The sequence below is a fragment of the Carex rostrata genome, chromosome 1 (genome assembly GCF_964058835.1).
Source record: "Carex rostrata chromosome 1, lpCarRost1.2, whole genome shotgun sequence".
NCBI classification, from domain to species: Eukaryota; Viridiplantae; Streptophyta; class Magnoliopsida; order Poales; family Cyperaceae; genus Carex; species Carex rostrata.
Window position 1 is genome coordinate 6415370 of NC_135918.1, and position 20549 is coordinate 6435918.

The following is a 20549-nucleotide window of genomic DNA, read 5'->3' on the forward strand; positions in this document are numbered from 1 at the left end:
CTATCCTCCTCAAACCATTGTTCATTGATTGATGATTAAACTACTCAGTAGACATCGCCTTTTACCTTTGGTGGTCGAGGGTTATGTCCGACATATCAAACCAAATAGAGTGAGGTTACTTACCGATGATTTCCAAAACAGTTTTGGGCTCGGGGCAAAGTCTTCGTTAAATACACGTGATGTTTTAACGAAACTAAGAATCACAAAGAGTTGTGATTAGCATGTTTGCTTACCTAAGATAACTGATAGCCATGATATGCATACACTGCCTTGGTTATTGGTGAAAATATGGATCTTGGTCCTACTGCAAACGGGAATAGAACAAATTTGCAGTGGGAGTTTTATTATTGGAATAAAACATTACATGAACAAAGCTAAAATCTTTACTTTAAACGTTGTAGAAATATGGCTAAATAAACGTCTTTCTCTTTACGCTCCCTACTCGAAAAGGTAGACATACGTGAGAAAAAGGGAATATATCCTAAATACACCGGTCCCTGCTGAAATAGTAGAGAGCAGCTCTGTCAGTACTCACACGCTTCGTATGACAAGCGATGATGAGAAACTGGAAAAGCTTAACTGTTCGTGGAGCCACGAGTTGGCCACAGAAGTTATCCTGAACTCATTTCCTCCCAGCTATTCGGAGTTCATTGTGAACTCCCATAAAGCAAGGGTTGGATAAAAGCTTGCAGGAGCTCGAAGGGATGTTGAGGATCACCAATGGCGACATCGAGAATAGGTCTCATGTCCTCATGATCCAAGAAGGTGGGAGGAAGATCAAGAAAGCAAAAGGGAAAAACGACCATTAAGTACAAAGGCAAAGGGAAGTTGGTTCCAGGAACGAACTCTCCCAAGATAAATGTTTCTGCTAACTCTGACTGCTATTTTAGCAATAGCAAAGGTCACTGGAAGAGAAACTGCCCGGAGTATCTTGGAGATATGAAGTTTGAGAATGTCTCAAAAGTCTCAGTCTCAAGTATTTATGTTATTGAAATTAATGTTGCGACCTCTCTTAATGATTGGGTACTGGATACCGGATCATGTGCTCATATTTGCACGAATATGCACGCACTAAAAGAAAGTTACGCAATAAGGAAGTACAACTCCGAGTTGGAAACGGAGCACAAGTTGCAGCCGTTACAGTCGGTAGAATATAATTGTACTTGCCTAGCGGGTTTATTCTGGAACTAGAAAATGTCTATTTTGTTCCTACCATTTCTAGAAATATCATATCAATCTCGTGTTTAGAGATGAATGGTTTCTCGTTTGTTATAAAGGACAATAGATGTTCTATTTATAAATATGAGACATATTATGGATCATCTTACTTGTTAAATGATCTTTATATGCTAGAAATGGAAAACCACGTGTTTAACATCAATAACAACAGACTCAAAACGTTTCATGAAAGTATTGACTTACATGAGACATAAGTCTGAATCCTTTGACAAGTTCAAGGAATTTAAGACTAAAGTAGAAAATCAACTGAACAAAAGTATTAAGGCATTACGGTAGGACCGTGGAGGCAAATACTTGAGTTATGGTTTTCAAAACGTACTTAAAGGAATGTGAGATAGTCTCGCAACTCACACCTCTAGGAACACCGCAATGTTACAGTGTTGCCAAGAAAATGAAACAAACCATGCTGGACATGATTCGTTCCATGATGAGTAACGCCACCCTTCCCAAAATCATTTTGGGGACACGCACTAGATACTGCCGCACTAACGATAAATATGGTTCCATCCAAGTCAGTTGAAAAGACTCCATACGAGTTATGGTTTGGGAAATCCCAAATATGTCTTATCTTAAAAATGGAGTTGCGAAGTATTTGTCAAACGTCTGACGTCTGACAAACTTGGTCCCAAATCTGACAAGTGCTTTTTCGTAGAGTATCCTAAGGAAACGAAAGGATATTACTTCTATTACCAGTCCGAGAACAAATTAGTTGTTGCTCGTCATGGTATACTTTTGGAGAACAAGTTTCTTGCAAAAGGAAGTAGTGGGAGTAATGTAATACTTGAAGAAATTCAAGATACATCACACAATACAATATCTGAACTAGATCAGATTAACCCACCTCTTGATTTTTTGGCTGATGAGCATCTGGAAGTACCAAGTCCACAAATAGTTGTGGATGAGGTTCTAGTCTCGAGCTCAAGTGCTTCAACGCAAGTTGAAGTAGAACTGGATCCGCAGACAGTTGTGGATCAAGTTCGACAGCCTGAAGAACAAGTGCTACGTAGGTCAATGAGAACAGTCCATGCACCCGAGAGGTACTTGGGACTGCACGAGGTCTCATTTTTGACACTGAAGATCCTCTGACCTATGCGGAAGCAATGGATAGGCCTAACTCTGATAAATGGCTGGAGGCCATAAGATCCGAAATACAGTCCATGTATGACAACACGGTTTGGAACCTAGTTGTACCACTTGATGGGGTGAAGCCCATAGCTAACAAGTGGGTTTTCAAAGGAAAACAGACATGGATGACAATATGACTATTTACAAAGCACGGCTAGTAGCGAAAAGGTTTCAACCAAATTCTGGGAATTGATGAAACTTTTTCACCCGTGGCTATGTTTAAGTCAATTCGGATACTCCTAGCAATTGCCGCATTTCATGATGATGAAATATGGCAAATGGATGTCAAAACCGCATTCTTAAATGGAAATTTAAGAAGAGGATGTGTACATGACACAGCCTACGGGTTTTGAAGATCCAGAGAATGCTGGGAAGGTATGCAAACTTCTTGAATCTATTTATGGATTGAAGCATGCATCACGGAGTTGGAATCTTCGATTTGGCGAAGAAGTCAAAAGCTTGACTTCGTCAGATGCGAAGAAGAATCTTATGTGTACAGAAAAACTAGTGGGAGTGTCATCGCCTTTCTTAAATCTTATATGTAGATAACATACTCTTAATAGGAAACGATATTCCTCTATTGCAATTAGCCAAGTCTTCATTAAAGAAAAGTTTTCTCGATGAAGGACTTGGGCGAGGATGTCTATATACTAGGCATAAAGATCTACTGAGGTAGATCAAAGAGACTTATAGGATTAAGTCAAAGCACGTACATTGACAAAGTGCTGAATCGGTTCAGCATGCAGGATTCTAAGAGAGAATTCCTGCCAATGAATCATGGTGCACTGCTTAGCAAGACTCAGTTTCCTTCGACAACTGATGAGCAAAGCACTATGAGTAGAGTACCATACGCTTCGGCTATTGGCTCTATCATATGCGCCATGTTGTGCACTCGCCCAGATGTCTCGTATGCTTTGAGTATAACGAGTAGATATCAGGCTAATCCAGGCATAAAGCACTGGAATGCTGTAAATAATATCCTTAAGTTCTTGAGGAGAACTAAGGATATGTTTCTCGTCTACAACGTTATCACCTAATACGAGAGATCGTAAACATCATAAGATGCTTATAATTAATTATAAAAGATATAATTAATATAAAGGTGATGTAAAGATAAGTAGAGTTGACACAGTCAGCAACACAGCTGATCCACTCACAAAATCTCTTCCTCAAGCCAAGCACGAGATGCTTAATGCTTCTATGGGTCTGGAACACATAGAAGATTGGCTGTGAGATTTTCTCAGGATCTACGAGATCTTAGAGAATAAAGAGTTTTGTATATAAGTAGGGTCTACGATGATTGACTCCTAGCTTAAGTGGGAGATTGTTAGTTTGTAATAATCTAGAAGTCAATAATACGATAATTTATCATAAAGCTTTGTTCATGAATTGAATGTTTATTTATATAGCATTTTGTTGCCTTGAGTATTATTGAATTTATGGATCATTTCGAGTTCATGACTGAAATTGTGAAACTCCATAATATAGATGATATATACTCTTAAAAGGTCACTGACCAAGGTAATTAGCAGGAACACTAATTACCGCGATAAGGTTAGTATGTGGATTAAAAGATGGTTAAGTTTTACAAACCACCTGACACGAGATGTCATTTTAATCACATAGATACATGTTTTAGAAACATGGTATTTGACAGACCCCGAATGAAACATTAAATAGAATTGTGTTCGTGTCATTTATGTTTTCATTCAGTGTCACGTTCTACAGTATGAGGTATTTATCGTTCCCACTGAGAAATATGTATGTGTGATTGTTATCCACCGCTGTCCGTAAAAAGCAGTCATAACGGTAGCTTTTCCATATGTATAGCTTAGCTGAGGAAGTGATAGTTTACCAAGAATACTATTTGTCCCTCGTATCTCTATACGAGCTATAGCATCACTGGGCCCCTTGATAGAGTAAGATTATCTGCTAGCGGTATAATTACAAGAGTAATTATATTTGATAATCTGCTCAAGATCAAGAAAAGATTAAGTTAGCAAGGATGACACACATCTACCTTGAAACTAATCTGATAGCTATGAGACAGAAGAACAGACACAAGTAAATTGTTTACTGGATCGTGATATTGTACAGTACAGCATCATCTGTGTAATTGGATGGTCATGATGTGTTGCCAGATGCCACCCATGACTAACAAAAGTTAAAACAGTTTTAACTCTGTTTACCAACATAACACAGATCCTATTGGGTCACACCATATAGGAGCTACTCGGAGAATCTTACTGATTAATTATAAATTGATTATAATTAATATTAAGATGGTTATAATTAATTATACGTGTTATAATTAAATTATAAATGTTATGTAAAAATAACAAGCAAAAACATTGGTTAATTTATAAACGTGTATGACACGTTGTATAAAAGTTAACCGGTTAATTTATAAATGTGCAGGACACATTGTATAAATTATCGAAACAACAAATAACTGCAAGAAAAATATATATAATTATTCAGAATAATTATACGAATATTATTTGTGTTCGGGCCGAGGGCATTCGAGTCTTTTCAGATTCGTCCTTATCCGCATGACACGTCATCGATCCTATCCAGATGACACGTCATCGATACCGAAACAAATAACCGAAAGAAAAATATATATATAATTGTTCAGAATAATTATACGAATATTATTTGTGTTCGGGCCGAGGGCATTCGGGTCTTTTCAGATTCGTGCTTATCCGCATGACACGTCATTGATCCTATCCAGATGACATGTCATCAATCCTATCCACAAGGGCAAAATGGTCATTTCACACCTATGCCACCTTGCATGTGTAGAAGCATGGAGAAGAATGTGGAAGGGTGTGGAAGGGGTATTTTGGTCATTTCACATATAAAAGGATGAGGTGTCAATGGCATATCTTGTAAATAGGCCGAACTTGGAGGGCATTTTGGTCTTTTGCAACCGAATCTAAACACTATAAATAGGGGTGGAGGGGTAGAGAGAGAGAGATATATTCACATATATACATATGCACATTCACATGTATCTTTTCGTGCAGAAACGAATCGGTATTTTCTCTCTTTCTCGGTTTCTCTCCCAAATAGTGTTTCGGTTGAGAAAAGAAAGTTATACGTAGTTGACGTATAATCTTGCGGGTTGTTGTGGAGAATATTTACGGGATCGATGAATAGTGTTTTACCGAATTTAGCGGTATGTCAGTTTTGCATATTGATGAAACTGAGCAACCGAAAATTCGTGTTTACGGGTTTTCGTCTTTTCCCCGTGAATAGTGTTTTTGCAGAATTCCGCGGTTTACGGTATTTCTGGCAGAAGAAATAAACCGCTCTCCGGTTAGTCCTGGTGGATAACCGATAGAGGTATCACACGTGTGATACTCCGAGTCGATTCCTTCCCTGGTGAGGCTCTACTCGCTCGGTCTGCATTCCAACTGTGATTTGGAAACAAGGTATAAATATGTTATATTAATCTATTTAATTTGTAAGTAGATTAAAGTTTTAGAAATCAATCATGGAGTAGATCTGTAAAATGATTAAATTGGGTTTTGATGCCAAAGGAATACTGAAGGTGGACCGCCTTGGAAAGTTTCCTGACATACCCCGTTTAATCCTGAGCTTAAGTTGGCCGTAAAAATTTTTGTTCTACGGTCATTCCGCAACTTAAGCCTAAAAGGGGTTTTGGTTATACCACCCCGAAACCCCAACAACTCGGCCCTGCTCAGCTCTCACCAATGCATGCATATGCACGTAAAATAATAATATATTGTCTCCTACGAGAAGAAGACAACTAATAACCTAATATTATATAGGACGTGGCTACGGTGCTACGGGTAGCTAAGAGGCCTCCGTGCTACGGCTCGGATTTCGAGTTTTCAAAATCCTAACGGTCGATCCGAACCGTTCATCTTGTTCTCCATATTAATATGTGCTTGGAGACCAAATTTTACATTTTTCTGAATTTTTTTACTATTTATTAAGCCACTTTGAAAACCCCTGATCCAACGGTGGCTTAACCCAACAGTAAAACCAGAAACTACCGTTGGATCAGCGGTTTTCAAAGTGGCTTAATAAATAGTAAAAAAATTCAGAAAAATGTAAAATTTGGTCTCCAAGCACATATTAATATGGAGAACAAGATGAACGGTTCGGATCGACCGTTAGGGATTTTGAAAACTCGAAATCCGAGCCGTAGCACGGAGGCCTCTTAGCTACCCGTAGCATATTAGCCAAAACCTATATATATATATATATATATATATACACTATTATTAATTACTCTACTCTTAAAATACAGTAAATTCGAGTTTTTCAGGGTTTATGCAATTCTACCTACAGTGCAGAAAAGGATAAACATGTTCTACAGTTTTAATGCAACTACTTAAAAATAAAGTGCGGATGTCAGGTCAGATGGATCGACTGGTAAGAGTACGCCCACGAAAGAATATAATTCAGATATCCCACACCTGAGGGGGCTGGAGTCTCTGTCGCTAAAAATCAGCGTGCTCCGCGTATGCTCCGATCTGCGGGTCAGTCGAATCGGCCCACGGGTCGGACTCGTACAGAGTCGACTGATCGAGAGAGGCAATTAATCACAGGGGGGAGCTTAGTGGATACGGTCGGTCCTCGGATTTGAATTCTCGTCCTTCGGCCGTCCCCAAATCAAGCACCAGAATAATTCAGCTAGCCCCCAAATCACAATAAGCACCCAGATTCAACACAGCACTAGAATACTCTCTCAGGAAACCCAAAATTCAATTTAGGGTTTCGGATTCTCAACGATTCAGAGGAGAGAGCAAGGAGAGAGGGATAATCAAGCAAAGGTCTCAACACATGAGCATTAACAAGGCAAAAAAATTAGCTCAAGAGAGAGGGAGAGAGGTGTACTTATACCAAGAAGGGAGACACGCAACAGGGACTGAGAGGGGTACGGCCAAGCCCCTGTCAGAGGGTAGGCACGCACCAGGCACCAAGGTCGCACCGAGCAGGTGAAACCGCGCACAAGTCAAGCACAGGGATGGGATCTCTGACAACCGATGGGACGGCACAAGAGAGGCGCGGGGGAAAAACTCAAACCGCGAAATCCTTCTCCAGGAAGGAAGAAAAAGAGAGAGCACTAGAGAGGTGGGTCCCGATGGTCAGTGAAACAAGAGAGGGAGGAGGTCGAGTGTGGGGTGCGCCACACAGAGACAGAAAGAGGAAGGGCTTTGCCCCTTTGTTTTGCGCGGAAGGGAGAAGAAGGGAAACGGGGAGAGGAGGCAAAGGAAGGGGGCCCACGGGTCAATGTAGAAGAGGGGAGGAAGGGTCGTGGACCCGAAATTTCACTCAAATAGAGTTTATTCTCTATTCCACATCCAGTCAAGGATCAAGGGTTGAGGATGCTTCAGGATTGGTGCAAGATGTAATCTAATGGTTCAGAAAATTTCAGAATTTCAATATGGATTCACTTGATTCAAAATCAAAGGTTGAGATGACTTCAAACTCCGTGCTATGAGGAGATCCAAGGGTTAAAATAAATCAAGCAATAAAATGGGTCCTAATAAATATAATTGATTTCAAATGAAAAATTAGTTTTGAAAATATTTGTTATAATATCCATTTACCCCTATAAGTATCCAATTTGACTAAATCAGTTATTATGAACGAGAATTGTAGATTTTTATAATTTCGTTTGCGTGAACATCTATATCCTTGTACATCTAATTAATCTTGTTCGATTTATCTATTTTCACGTACCCTGTTAGTTTATTTTCAAAGTTTCTAATATTATATATATATACATCTCGAAATTTCTAGTTTATGTTTTAATTAGACAACAACTATTTTCTAAATGACCGTTTGTTTAATTAGGAATAAAACTTTTATTTGAGTGGAACTTTTAGATTAGTATCATTAATCCCGTTTTAAATTTATGGGATATAACACTATTGATGTCATTCCTCTTCGTGTATGGTTTCCAGGCGATGATGTGCTCATCCCTCCCCAGCAGGAGAAAGATGAGGCTGATAACTGTCAAGCATAGTGCCCCAACACAGGACTATCTCTAGTCGACTTTTGTTATCCAATACCTCTGATTTGTTGATGATATCAGAGTGCCATATCTAACTATAGTTTAATTCCTTTTGTGATGCCAGTAGCAGTATTCAAATGATGTTGGTTGAACTGTTACGAGTAGGATATTATATGCTTATGGTGATGCCTGAATTGTTTAGAATAAGGCTTTAGTTGCTTAGTGTTGCTTTTGGCAGAGGTCAGTTTTATGTTTTTGGTGGTGGAGTGTGATCTCCTGAACTGATAACGGATGTAATTGTTCTCTGTTTCAGTAAATAAAACTGGGCCTAGGCCTTTTTACCAAAAAAAAATATATAAATAACAAATTTGGTTCTTGATGACAATTTAAATAAAAATTAAAATTTTATCATTTTTCACATGTGCATGTACAAAATTATGCATATCATATTGAAAGGTTTTATTTTCGTATTTAAGTTTAAAATTTTTAATTTTTTGATATGAGAGATCAGGTGTTTGAAATCCGCTGTGAATGCTTTATTTTTAAATGCTTTAAAATATTTTGAATGCCTTATTTTTTTTCCTATAGTTGTGTGTAGAGTGGAAAAACGTGCCGTGTCGTGTTGTGTCATGACTTTGGTTTCGTGCCGTGTTGTGTCGTGATCAAATTAATTTTTCATATGACGTGTCATGCCGTAATTAAAATATCTAGGGGTGGTCATGCCATGTCATGTCTAATGGTCCTAATTATTCAAGATTCACCATATAATTTAAGTTAATTTATTCAAGATTCACCATTTAATCAATATCTAATGATCCTAATTACACGTGACTCGCGTGACTACGTGTCGTGTCATGTCGTGATTAGATTTTTCACGTGCCGTGCTGTGTCATGCCAAAGTTTCAAAAGATGGTAAAGGCACGCGAATGATCATGACACGTAATTGACACACGTGTTATGCCGTAACTGTACCATTACGTGATGACGGCTCCACCGTGCCATTTATCCGACTCTAGTTGTGTGCATATTTTTAGTGCTTTGTTTTTTTTTTCTGTAATGACGACGTACGGGCTTCAAAATAAAATAAAATAAAAACAAAAAGTCCAGAAGAAAATTGCGCGCGGGTTAACTTCAGACTACCTAACAATCTAAACTTGCTACGACAACGCTCAAAGTCTACTCCCTTCTATTAGAAGAAATCTGATTGGCTGCCTCTGATTGCTCCTTTTCCTTTGTGATGTCTTTCAAGATCCTCGTCTTGATTCTTTCTGAACGCCAAAGACTGAATTTAATACAAGCTCAGAAGTTACCGTCGCAGGGACAGTTTATTTGAGCTTTGAGATTCGTGCAAAAAGTATTTGAACGGTTGAGATTTTTCAGAAAGTCACGCAAAATATGAGATATTCAGAGGATGCGAATTCGTAAAGTACAGCAGTAGTCAAGATACGATTCTCTGTACCGATACATCTCTTTTACTTCGTATGGCAAGTTATGCACACTGTTAGCTAAATTCTGTGAGCGACTTGTTACGTACTAGGCCGAAAATTCTACTTTCTACCGCTGAGTCGTCGTTGGACTCTTAGAAAGAAAATGGAATAGTAAGTATAACCGACGCAACACCACGAACCGCCCGCATAGGCGCATCCTCTCTGGTTCTCTTCCCTACAGTATCTCAAATTTTGAGTTTGGATCCGGATCGTTCGATACGAATCGGGTCCCACTCATGTCCGAGGTAGGATGCACGTGGCTCTTCCAAAGCAGATCTAACGGTCCTAATCGAAACTCAAATTTTGAGGTACCGTAGGTGATCAGAGTTTCATTTGCTCCGTGCAGTGATATGGATTATCTGGTCTCTCCTGAAATATCCACTATATTTGAACCCGTGCAATTAATTAGATTTTAGTTCTGTACGATGGAAAATTGTAGGGAAAGCGTGCCTTTCTTACGGCAAGGTATATCTGAGAAATCAATTTGGAAAAGAGAAGCGACCTTCCCTCTCCCTCCTCCACTAGTAGACCAAACAATGGGGTCTCGTTTCGTCTCCCTCGCAGCCTTTCTCTTCCTCCTAGTCGTCTCGAACAATTTCCCTTCAGCGGCGGCGAATGACGTCGAGAGCGACGACGGCGACTCGCCCAAATTGCCGGGCTGTAGCAACAAATTCCAGCTGGTTAGTTCAATTGCGATCTCTGTGATCTAAATTTTCGCTTAATTGTTCAGAATCAGGTTTGGTACGAACCAGAAGGATTAGTTGAGGAATAGGATGCGCCATTAGCTTAGTTGATTGGATCATTAAAACATTTCTGGCTAATCGTGTGTATCATAGATGTGATTTGGGTATTTTTTAAGTACCGAACAATTTCATGAAAACTTTGATCCAACTCGAGGCAACTATTGTTAAGTCAAAGGGCCATATTTTTTCTACCAAATTCCTTAAACTATTGTCCCAGGTTATCCTCTTGACTCGGAAATAACATTTTGGGACTGCAACAGTGAATTAGGCAATTGGGCAGAGCTGGAATTGGATAATTAGTTTCAAGATGGCATGTAGAAGCAAGGTGTCAAATATTGAAATAAATGAAATCATCCTCACGTTCTTATGTTGCTAGGAGTTTATTGATTTTATTAGATTTTACATTTTTTTCTCAGGTTAAAGTGCAAAATTGGGTGAATGGAACAGAAAGGACAACGTATGTAGGATTAAGTGCAAGATTTGGCCTTGTTTTGCCTAAAGAAGCTTCTGATACCCAAAAACGTTTTGCTGTTCTTGCAGACCCCTCTAATTGCTGCTCCAATTCTTCATCTGAGGTACCATTTCGTGAATTCTTGTTCTTTTTTTTTTTAAGAATTTAATTGGCTCATATCAGTGTTCGATCAATGCAGCTGAAGAATTCAATTGTGTTAGCCAAGAGGGGGGATTGTGCCTTCACTACTAAAGCTAAGATTGCAGAGTCAGGAGGCGCTGCAGGTTTAATTGTTATAAATGATGATGAAGGTATAGCTAGCTGTATGCCATTAATGGCTTGTTATTCACATCAAACCAATTGAGAACCTGACCAATTAACTATTTTATTTGTCCAGAGCTGTACAAGATGGTTTGTTCAAATGATACATCAATAAATGTAACTATTCCTGTTGTCATGATTCCAAAGTCAGCTGGTGAAAAATTGACAGAATCCTTGGCAACTGGTGCGAAAGGTAAATTTTCATCCATGTTTTGTATGTTTTAGTTCCTTTTAGCCTCTTTTGGAAAGATTATTCCTATTTCCTTTGAAGATTAACTGAGCTGCCTGTATTTGCCGCTATTGCTTGTTAAAATGGTGTGGAGTACAGAGCAAAAAGCTCTTTAGTAGGTGCTCAACTTGCGTCGGGAATATTGTCGAGTCAAAAAAGTTTTACAAAGAAAAAATGTCATGTGGTTAAATGTTTATTATGATGAACATTTTAACACCTTCTTCATCTAATAATCGCCATTCTTGTTTGTAGTGGAGATTTTATTATATTCTCCATACAGACCAATTGTTGACTTCTCGGCTGTATTTCTGTGGATGATGGCTGTGGGGACCATTGTGTGTGCTTCACTGTGGGGTGAATGGGTTGCCTGTGAGCAAGTGGATGAGCAGTATAATCAGCTAACCCGCAAGGTTATTTTCCTCTTCTCCATTTATTACTCTTTGCTTGTACTCTCATGTACTGCTCGTTATTGGCGTTTGTTTATATACAAGATATGCTATGAAACCCACTTGATCAGTTGTCGTTTATTACCTTTATTTCCTTTTCTCAATGGAAATCTGGCTATGTGAATGTGGTGGGGGAGGAGCTGAGTTTGCTCAGCATGCAGCAGGCCTGATGAGAGTAAATCCTGCAGCTTTTAACTCACACACTTGATTTTATTGTTTTTGGCTTTGAACAGGATGGAGTTAATGCTGGGTCAGACGCAACTCAAGATCCTGAGAAGGAAATACTTGAGATTAATGTGAAGGGGGCCATTACATTTCTTATAGCTGCCTCAGCTTTTCTGTTACTTCTTTTCTATTTTATGTCATCTTGGTTTGTTTGGCTGTTGATCGTGTTATTCTGCATCGGAGGAGCTGAAGTAATCTTCTGTTCTTGTTTATTTCTTTCTCCCATAGAAACAAATCTTTTTGGATGCAGCAATTGATGTTTTCTCCCTTCCAGAATTTCTTCCTTTTTGTATTTTCTTTTTGTAATTAAGACGTATGCAATCTACTTTTTCAGGGTATGCATGTCTGCCTGGTGACAGTCCTTTCCAGGTACAATAACTCTTAGCTTAACAATATGAGAAAATAAAAAGTTGCATAATTACTCAATTAATATTTGAATTTTAAGTGTTAAGACAATCTGATTCCTAGGCGAATTAAATAGATTTTTATCCACTTGTATGCACATAGCAGGAAAATATTGTTCTAAACTTTTTTTATTGTTGCCTTGTTGGCTTTGTTTAAATAGAGCATGTAAAGAATGTCGACAGAGGACAGTAAATCTCCCCTGTTTCGGTGAGGTCTTGCTGCTGTCTGCTATTGTTTTCCCTTTTTGTGGGGCCTTTGCCATTCTTTGGGCTGTGTTTCAACATGCCTCATTTGCTTGGATTGGTCAAGATATTCTTGTCAGTCTCCCTCTCTCTCTCAGTCTCTTCTTTTGTTACTATTTTATTCATCATCTTACTTGGGTTCCTTGTGCTTAATTGAGCCTTGAAAGAGTTGCTAAAGACCCAACTGTTCATATTGGTTTATCTGTATATTATAATGTAATCAGTCATTTCTAGCATTGTATTTGTATATACCATATGAACTTTCAGCATGGACAAATTAGATGACAATAGATGATAGGGTATCTATTTTGATGCATTGATATATTCTGGTTATTTTTTACCCTTTGCTTTTTGCTTTTTTCTCATTTAATTTCAGGGTATATGCTTGATGATAACTGTTCTTCAAATGGCTCGATTACCGAACATCAGGGTACCTGATTGATTTTTTATCAGCTAAAAAAAAAATTTCTGCAACTTGCCCGATTTCTTTTTGATAAAATGAAGATACAAATATATTATGTTCAGGTTGCATCAGCTCTTCTAAGTTGTGCATTCATCTATGATATTTTCTGGGTTTTCATCTCACCTCTCATATTCCATGAAAGTGTTATGATTGCTGTAAGTTTCTTGTCTTACTTTTTGGTGTTCTATTTTAGGCGATAAATTCATAGATCAAGTTTGTTTGCAAGTTATATATATTCAGAAAAGATGTTTTTAAATATTATTGAAAGAACAATTTATCCTGGGTCGTGTCTGCTCTAGCTTTATTATTAAACCCAATCTTTTGGGTTTGCTGTGTAGGTTGCAAGAGGTGACAGCGCAGGGGGAGAAGCAATTCCAATGCTACTGAAGATACCACGTTTTTTTGATCCATGGGGTGGTTATGACATGATTGGTTTTGGTGACATCATCTTTCCTGGATTGCTTGTTGCTTTCAGCTACAGGTTAACATTTGACACTTCTTAAATATATTTTGTTATTTGCGATATTATTACAAATACAAGATTCATGTATGTCATTACTGAAGATTTCACTCCAAATTTTTACTCTCCACTCTAAGCAAGCCATCTTATCATGACCTTGCCAAAAAGAAAAGAAAGCAGGATATGAATATTATAGAAAAAGAAGTCTTGTAAATGATGTATTCAAGTTTTTATTAATAGTTTATATGCTTTTTCTAATGCAGATACGATAGAACAAACAAGAAAAGCACCCGCAATGGTTATTTCCTTTGGGTTACAATTGGCTATGCATTTGGTAAGCTGTGAATTGTTCTTTATTTGTATTTCTCGGCTCTGAGAAATATTTGCCAAACTAGGTTCTTGCCTTCTTGGCATTCTTACCAATATATATTGCAAGTTCTAATTCATCTTTTGTGGTTCTGCTTTTGTAGGTCTTCTCCTCACTTATGTTTCTTTGTATCTGATGGACGGCCAGGGTCAACCTGCCTTGCTCTACCTTGTCCCGTGCACCTTAGGTATTGAACCTATCTGCGACTTATAGGACCCTTTTGCATATATCCCTCCCTAAAACTTGTTATTTCTTCAAATTTACCTGCAATTTCATCCTCGCATGTTGTCCTTAACAGACCATTACAAGTATACATTGTAGGATTAAATATGCAAATTGTGCGAGTACTATATAGGGAGTGCCGGAGTGCACATGGACTAAAACTATAAGTGTATCATCTTTTTTCATTTTCAATTACCAAGTTCCGTCAAGCTAATTATTTTCCCTTTTTGATGTAGGTCTTGTTGTCATTTTGGGATGGCTGAGAGGGGAATTGTATGACCTGTGGAACTACGGGAGAAGTCAACGTGAAATTGCTGCAGATGGTGAAGTATAATTGGAAAATGGAAACATTTCAGCTGGCAAAAAAGAAAGCAGTAGCTAGGTAGCAAACTTCCAAACTATATTACTTCTCTTGATATTGTTCATTTGTATGAAAAAATTCTATTATGGTCTTTGATCCTCTTTAGCTTTATAATTAATCGTATCACATGTGAGCTTTATATGAACTTCCGTTGAGAAGCACATACTGGAAAAGTAATTTTGCTAACAAATTAAGGCGAACGCTAGAATTACTGCTTCAGAGAGAAGTGTTTCAGCCCAATTCAACTTGGCGATGATTTGTTTTTTCAAGTCGAACAGTATTTGTTTTATTCTTGCAATTGAAGATCGCATGTTGCTCATTGCTTCTATTCGTGGAAGTGAACCGGTTACATAAATATATCCTAGCTCTTTTAAGAAGCACGTAATGCCTAGTATTTTATCAACAAAATTGACCTTTTGTGTTCAACATAGTCGGAGAAAAAAATAACCAATGGACATGAAAATGAGATTTTTTTTTTTTAAATAGTATTACTTTAAATTATTTAAACGGAATAAACCTTGTTTGGATGGATTTTAGAAAACTAGCCTCCACCGATCCCTAGGATCGGTGGAGTAAAAAAAACCCAACCTACACCGGTCCTAGGGACCGGTGGAGCCAGTTTTGCACCAGCAGATAGCCTCGCCACAGAAGATCCCTCATCTATACCTCCACCGATCCCTAGAACCGGTGGAGCCTTGATTTCGAATTCTGCTGGATCCACATCTGCTGCAGGCTCCTCCTTTTCTTCGATCTGAACCATTCAATTTTATTTCACGCTTAGATTGATTATTTTATTATAACCATCCCTAGGACCTGTACAATTTATTAAAAAAAACTCTACCCAATGCTTGATCGTTGACCAACTCTCTTCGTCTCTCTTTTCGTCACGGCAAGAATTTCTTCTCCCCCAAAATAACAAAGCCAGAAAAAAAAAAAACCGGAGCTCCGCTTTTAATTACAAAGCCTTTCCTTGAGAGGATAAAACAAATAGCATGCTCTACGAGAATAGAATACAAACAATTAGATTAATTCAAAGTTACTAGAACTAATAAAACCAATAGCATGCTCCGTTGTTAATACTTGATAGTCAGATATTGTTTAATTCTTAGCAAAGTTACTAGTAAAAATCTCAATACACAATTAAGTTCTAAATAGAAAGGAAGTTGTTTGAATACAAATAATTAGAACTAAAATTAAGTAGAAATCGAACCTACACATCAGTACCAGAGGAATTTAGATAAAATCAAAAAAGAAAAGGAGAGACGACAGTCGAAGTAATATCTCGGAAGAAATTTTTGGTGCACGCGGTTGCAGGCACACCATTATTAGAACCTCGGGACAGCACTGAGCAACTCAGCAGCGTGACGTCGCTCGCCATTAAAGAAAGGAGGAGGGAAAGCAAGAGAGAAAAAAAACTACACCGATCCTGTGGATCGGTGGAGGTTTTGGTGTGGCCTTTGGTGCAGCATATCTATGGCGAGGTAAATGTTAACTCCACCGGTCCCTAGGACCGGTGTAGGTTAGATTTTTTTGGCTCCACCGATTCCTAGGATCGGTGGAGGCTAGTTTTCAAAAATTCACTCAAACAAGACTTGTTCCGTTGAAATAATTTAAAGCAATACTATTTAAAAAAAAATCCTGAAAATGATACTGGGTTCCGAGCATTATTTCAAAATATTTCTTTAATAGGGTCCAAAATGTTTATATATATTTCCAAACGCCGTCTGGCATAACTAAAATCATTTGTCTCGCCAATGCCAAACTTTCCCTTCGTTTAAGACCAGCCATGATCTCCCTTCTGCAAAGAAGAAATTGATCTCGTCAATGACAGCACGCTCACAAGAAATGTACTAGTTCATGTCTTTGAACAAGTGAACTTTTTACTCTAGATGGCGAACCACTGAAGAATGTACCAACGTTAACCCGAGATAGCAATTCTATGCCTAAGGACGGATCCAACTGAAGGTCTGGATATTGATCAATTGCATGTTCAATAATTTTGAACTATTTTTTCACATACAGTAAACAACAATAATTTTGTTTGTGAGCAATCACTTTTATTTCACAGAACACCCATCCAACTCCGTTTAAGTTGAATAAAAATTATTCGCGCAGTTCACAGAAGCATTTTTACAGTCGTTTTCAAGGATTCCGGAGCACTTATCTATAACAAAACCCTGACTCCACAACCGAGCCAGAATAAAGAGGTTCTCTTCTTCTTCTTCTTTTTTCTTCTAAAATAGAGAGTCATTTTAGCGCACAGCTTCGACTCCTAATTCAACTGACACGGTAGGCATTTTGAGCAGTGCTGGCTTAACATCCTCCTAGAATACACGAGCTTCATGATGAATCGTGAACAATTGAAGTCTAAAATCGTACACCACAAGTTACCAAAAATAAAAAGCTAAACCATACAAAGGCCTCAAACACACCATTCAAATCAAGCAATCATGAACGAAAATAGCTGGGATTAATTATCCCAGTTCACAAACCAAAATAAGAGTGCAAAATAGAAAAATAAAACTGGCTAAATTGCACTGGAATAACTGGACAAAATATGAGCAAAACATAAACCAAACCTATCTGATTGTCAAAGAACAACCTGGTAACAAAAATGCATCACATAATTAGTCAAATTCAAAATACCCCTTCTTACTCTCACAAAAAAAAAAAGCAAAAGATTCTCAAAATTGAAAAATCACTCATCCTCCTGGCTGCGCAACCTGGCAAGCTTGTTGGTGACAACAATGTCAAGTTGTCCTGCACGCTCAACTATCTCCTTGCGCTTCTTTGTTGAAACATCATGCGCAATTTCAGCACAGTAAGTCCTGTCCAATCCCAAATATTCAATTTAGTAAACTATTGGGAGCTTCCAGAAAATGACACCATTTCTTTCAATAAAATTACAAGAACAAACTTCTGAAGTAGGAAGCAAAGGGCATTTAGATCCTCTGTTCTGAAATAGTCCAAAACAGTCCAGAAGAATACACAAATCCTATAATATAACTAAAAAAGAAAATGCACCTGTTATGCATCATGAGCAACTCGAGCTCAGAGGTATTGTGCACTACGAACTTCTTGAATCCATTGGGGAGGTAGTGGCGAGTTTTCTTGTCAGACCCATATCCAATGTTGGGCATGAGAGTGACTCCCTTAAACTTGCGTCTAACACGCGAGTCAATACCCTTGGGCCTACGCCAGCTTGGCTGTTCATAAGATAAGAAGCCAATGCAAATAGCCAATTAGCAGTCAAATATATGCATCTTTACAAAAAAAATGATAAGTGAACTGAATAAGATTACTCGAGAAAAAATGAAATAAAAAAAAAAAATGTTGCATTTGTTGGATCTGATTGTACTTGCCAAGTCTGCACTACTACTACCAGTGTAATAAAATGCGGTCTATGCGGTTGCGAACCGCATAGAAAAGTAATATGCGGCCGCATAATTTTGACCGCATATCATCTAACCGGCCGCATAAAATACGCATACAGCATAAAACTAGCATATGCAGGGCGCATATTAAAATTTTATTTATTAAAAAAATTCAAATTCTTTTGAATTCAAATAATATTATTAATTGAAGTGAATTAGATATCGGATAATAACCCAAAATCCAATCCAAATTCGGACCCGGATGGAGTCCAATTTAGTATTGTAGTGTGTAGTTCACAGCTTGTTTTATAGAGTGGGGAGCAATGCTTTTCTCTTGTTCAAGGATTGTGGGACTAAAGCATGAGTTCTTTTACGGACATACGCGGCATGGGAGTTCTCATTGCTCTGTTGCTTACAATATTATTTAATTATTGTAAAACGAACTAAAGCCACGGCCCAAAAATATGCGATGAGTTCTATTGCTCTGTTGGTAACGATTCAAGCACCAAGGGGATTGGGCTTGTTCTTTTCCGGACTAAAGCCACGGCCACAGAAATCTCTGAACAGACACGCTTTTTCCATTGTTCTGTTGGGCTTGAGCCATAAGATGTATTATTTATCATCAAAGATTCAAATAATGATGGGCCTAATACTTATATAATTACCAAAGATTCAAAAAAATGTTGGACCAGATACTTATATAAGAAACGTTGGGTCCAATACTTATTTAATTACATCATGATAAAACCGCATATATAAATCCGCATAAAAATCCGCACATGCAGCCGTATACCGTATATGTGGTATGCGGTGGCCTTCCGCATACCACATAGAAACCGCATTTTATAACACTGACTACTACACATTTCAATCTGACTCGACAAACAAACCAAGTCATTTTTATTCAGACAAAAGCAGCTCTAAAATAACAGAACCGATTACATCTAGTACTGTTACACAGCTGACACTGATTTCTTGTGACAGGATCAACACAATGCAAACCATGTACTGGAAATACATTACTACAAATTTCACGTGAATTTAAGAATCAGTATATCAGTGTCAAGTATCTGGTCCAAACCTATTATCCAAATCCTTAAAAGACATTAATATAGCAAAAATTTAGCTTACAAATGGTGAAATATGATATCAAAATCCTCCCAGAACAACCAAAAGACGAACTAAAGGTTGATTGCAACAATCATAGCATAGAATTACCTTAACGCAGATCTTTCTATCGCTTTGGGGCCTCTTAAAATGCTTAACCCTCTTCTTCACGATCTTCTTCGTCAGCAATGGCACCGCCATCTTTTCCCTCTCTACCTAAAAATAAATCACAACAGTTTATTCTCAACTAGTCCCCAATTTTACAATCAACCAGTGCAACAGGAGAGAGAGAGAGAGACGTACCGCCGCAGTGGTCGACAAGCACTAGCGCGAAGTTGTGGCCTTTTGGGGGTTAGGGTTTCTGTACCCGTACCTTACCTTATAGGAAACTCAATTTCAGAAAACTTACTACACCGTCTCACTTACATGTGGGCCTGGATGATCATTAGTTATGTATTCCTGTCACTGTGGTAATAGACCCGGTCGATTTCAGATTTCATCAGGACGAATATTTATGGTTTGGGCCGAAAAAGAAGATCCGTGCTGCCCAATTTTGTTGGGTCCAAATTTAAACCTAAATTAAAATCAAACTTGAATCAAGTAGGAAAGGTACTTGACGTGTGATAGACTGAGAATAGAAATTTTGATGTAATATTTTTTTTATGGAGTTTACGTGCATTTTATCGTATTATCTTTTTTTTTTATGTTTTATAAAATATTTATTATGTCCAAAATTAAAGAAATGTTATATTTTGAAAAAATATATTAGATTTTTTTTATTCAATAGATATGTTTTTATTTAAGGACAAATAGCATCTAAGGCAGCAGACAAATGAGCAATTGTGTATTAAACATTGCTGTAATTATTATAAGATGGGAAATCAACAATTGTGCCTATGACTCCTATGGAATAAGTTTGCCTCCGTTCAGTTAAGGAGTGTTTCTACAAGATTGGGCCTTCTATCATTTACATCTTCATAATTTTTTATGCAAGATTTGGGCCTTCCAATATTTATCTGTTTTATCAATTTACTTTCGTTCCTTTGCCTTAAATTATTCTTTCAATCCATTACGTGCGGTTGGTCTGATGCATTTTTGTATTCTTTTTATCTTACTTGGTGATGAAATAAAGCAAATGTTAGACTAGGGTCCCATTGCTGGTACTAATCTTGTTTCTATATCTGAGAGGTTCTGTCAACTGTGAATGAGTTGCGCAGTAGCTTTGTTTTGTTGATTAGTCTAAGAAGTATGGATTATTTAGGAGTCATTTAAGGTCAGTAGTTAAAA

At 37.8% G+C, this 20549-nt stretch overlaps 2 protein-coding genes across 3 annotated transcripts; one reads left to right on the forward strand and one right to left on the reverse strand.

The window, feature by feature from the left end:
• Positions 1 to 10234: 10234 nt before the first annotated feature.
• Positions 10235 to 14926, forward strand: LOC144554552 (signal peptide peptidase-like 2). Its single transcript, XM_078302871.1, has 14 exons — positions 10235 to 10526; positions 11006 to 11164; positions 11240 to 11351; positions 11438 to 11554; positions 11843 to 12000; positions 12270 to 12452; positions 12596 to 12630; positions 12827 to 12983; positions 13285 to 13338; positions 13434 to 13526; positions 13710 to 13852; positions 14095 to 14165; positions 14302 to 14385; positions 14657 to 14926. Exons 1-14 carry the CDS (start codon positions 10272 to 10274, stop codon positions 14752 to 14754), a joined length of 1719 nt encoding a protein of 572 aa, XP_078158997.1. The 5' UTR covers positions 10235 to 10271; the 3' UTR covers positions 14755 to 14926.
• A 2413-nt stretch (positions 14927 to 17339) lies between these two features.
• On the reverse strand, positions 17340 to 19699 carry LOC144554498 (large ribosomal subunit protein eL32z). 2 transcript variants are annotated; one of them, XM_078302815.1, is made up of 4 exons: positions 19566 to 19699; positions 19374 to 19478; positions 17806 to 17987; positions 17340 to 17609 (listed from the first exon to the last, which is right to left on the reverse strand). In XM_078302815.1, exons 2-4 carry the CDS (start codon positions 19461 to 19463, stop codon positions 17480 to 17482), a joined length of 402 nt encoding a protein of 133 aa, XP_078158941.1. In that variant the 5' UTR covers positions 19464 to 19478; positions 19566 to 19699; the 3' UTR covers positions 17340 to 17479. The 2 variants fall into 2 exon arrangements, with proteins under 2 accessions (XP_078158941.1, XP_078158945.1); XM_078302819.1 differs by having other exon boundaries at positions 19374 to 19474; positions 19566 to 19669.
• Between the last annotated feature and the right edge of the window lie 850 nt (positions 19700 to 20549).

Coding starts and splice junctions, on each gene's coding strand:
- LOC144554552 (XM_078302871.1), top strand. CDS start 10,272: ATGGAAAATTGTAGGGAAAGCGTGCCTTTCTTACGGCAAGGTATATCT. Junction 12,453..12,595: donor TCTGCATCGGAGGAGCTGAA/GTAATCTTCTGT, acceptor CTACTTTTTCAG/GGTATGCATGTCTGCCTGGT. Junction 12,631..12,826: donor CTGGTGACAGTCCTTTCCAG/GTACAATAACTC, acceptor TTGTTTAAATAG/AGCATGTAAAGAATGTCGAC.
- LOC144554498 (XM_078302815.1), bottom strand. CDS start 19,463: ATGGCGGTGCCATTGCTGACGAAGAAGATCGTGAAGAAGAGGGTTAAG. Junction 17,988..19,373: donor ATAGAAAGATCTGCGTTAAG/GTAATTCTATGC, acceptor TCTTATGAACAG/CCAAGCTGGCGTAGGCCCAA. Junction 17,610..17,805: donor TTGCTCATGATGCATAACAG/GTGCATTTTCTT, acceptor GGGATTGGACAG/GACTTACTGTGCTGAAATTG.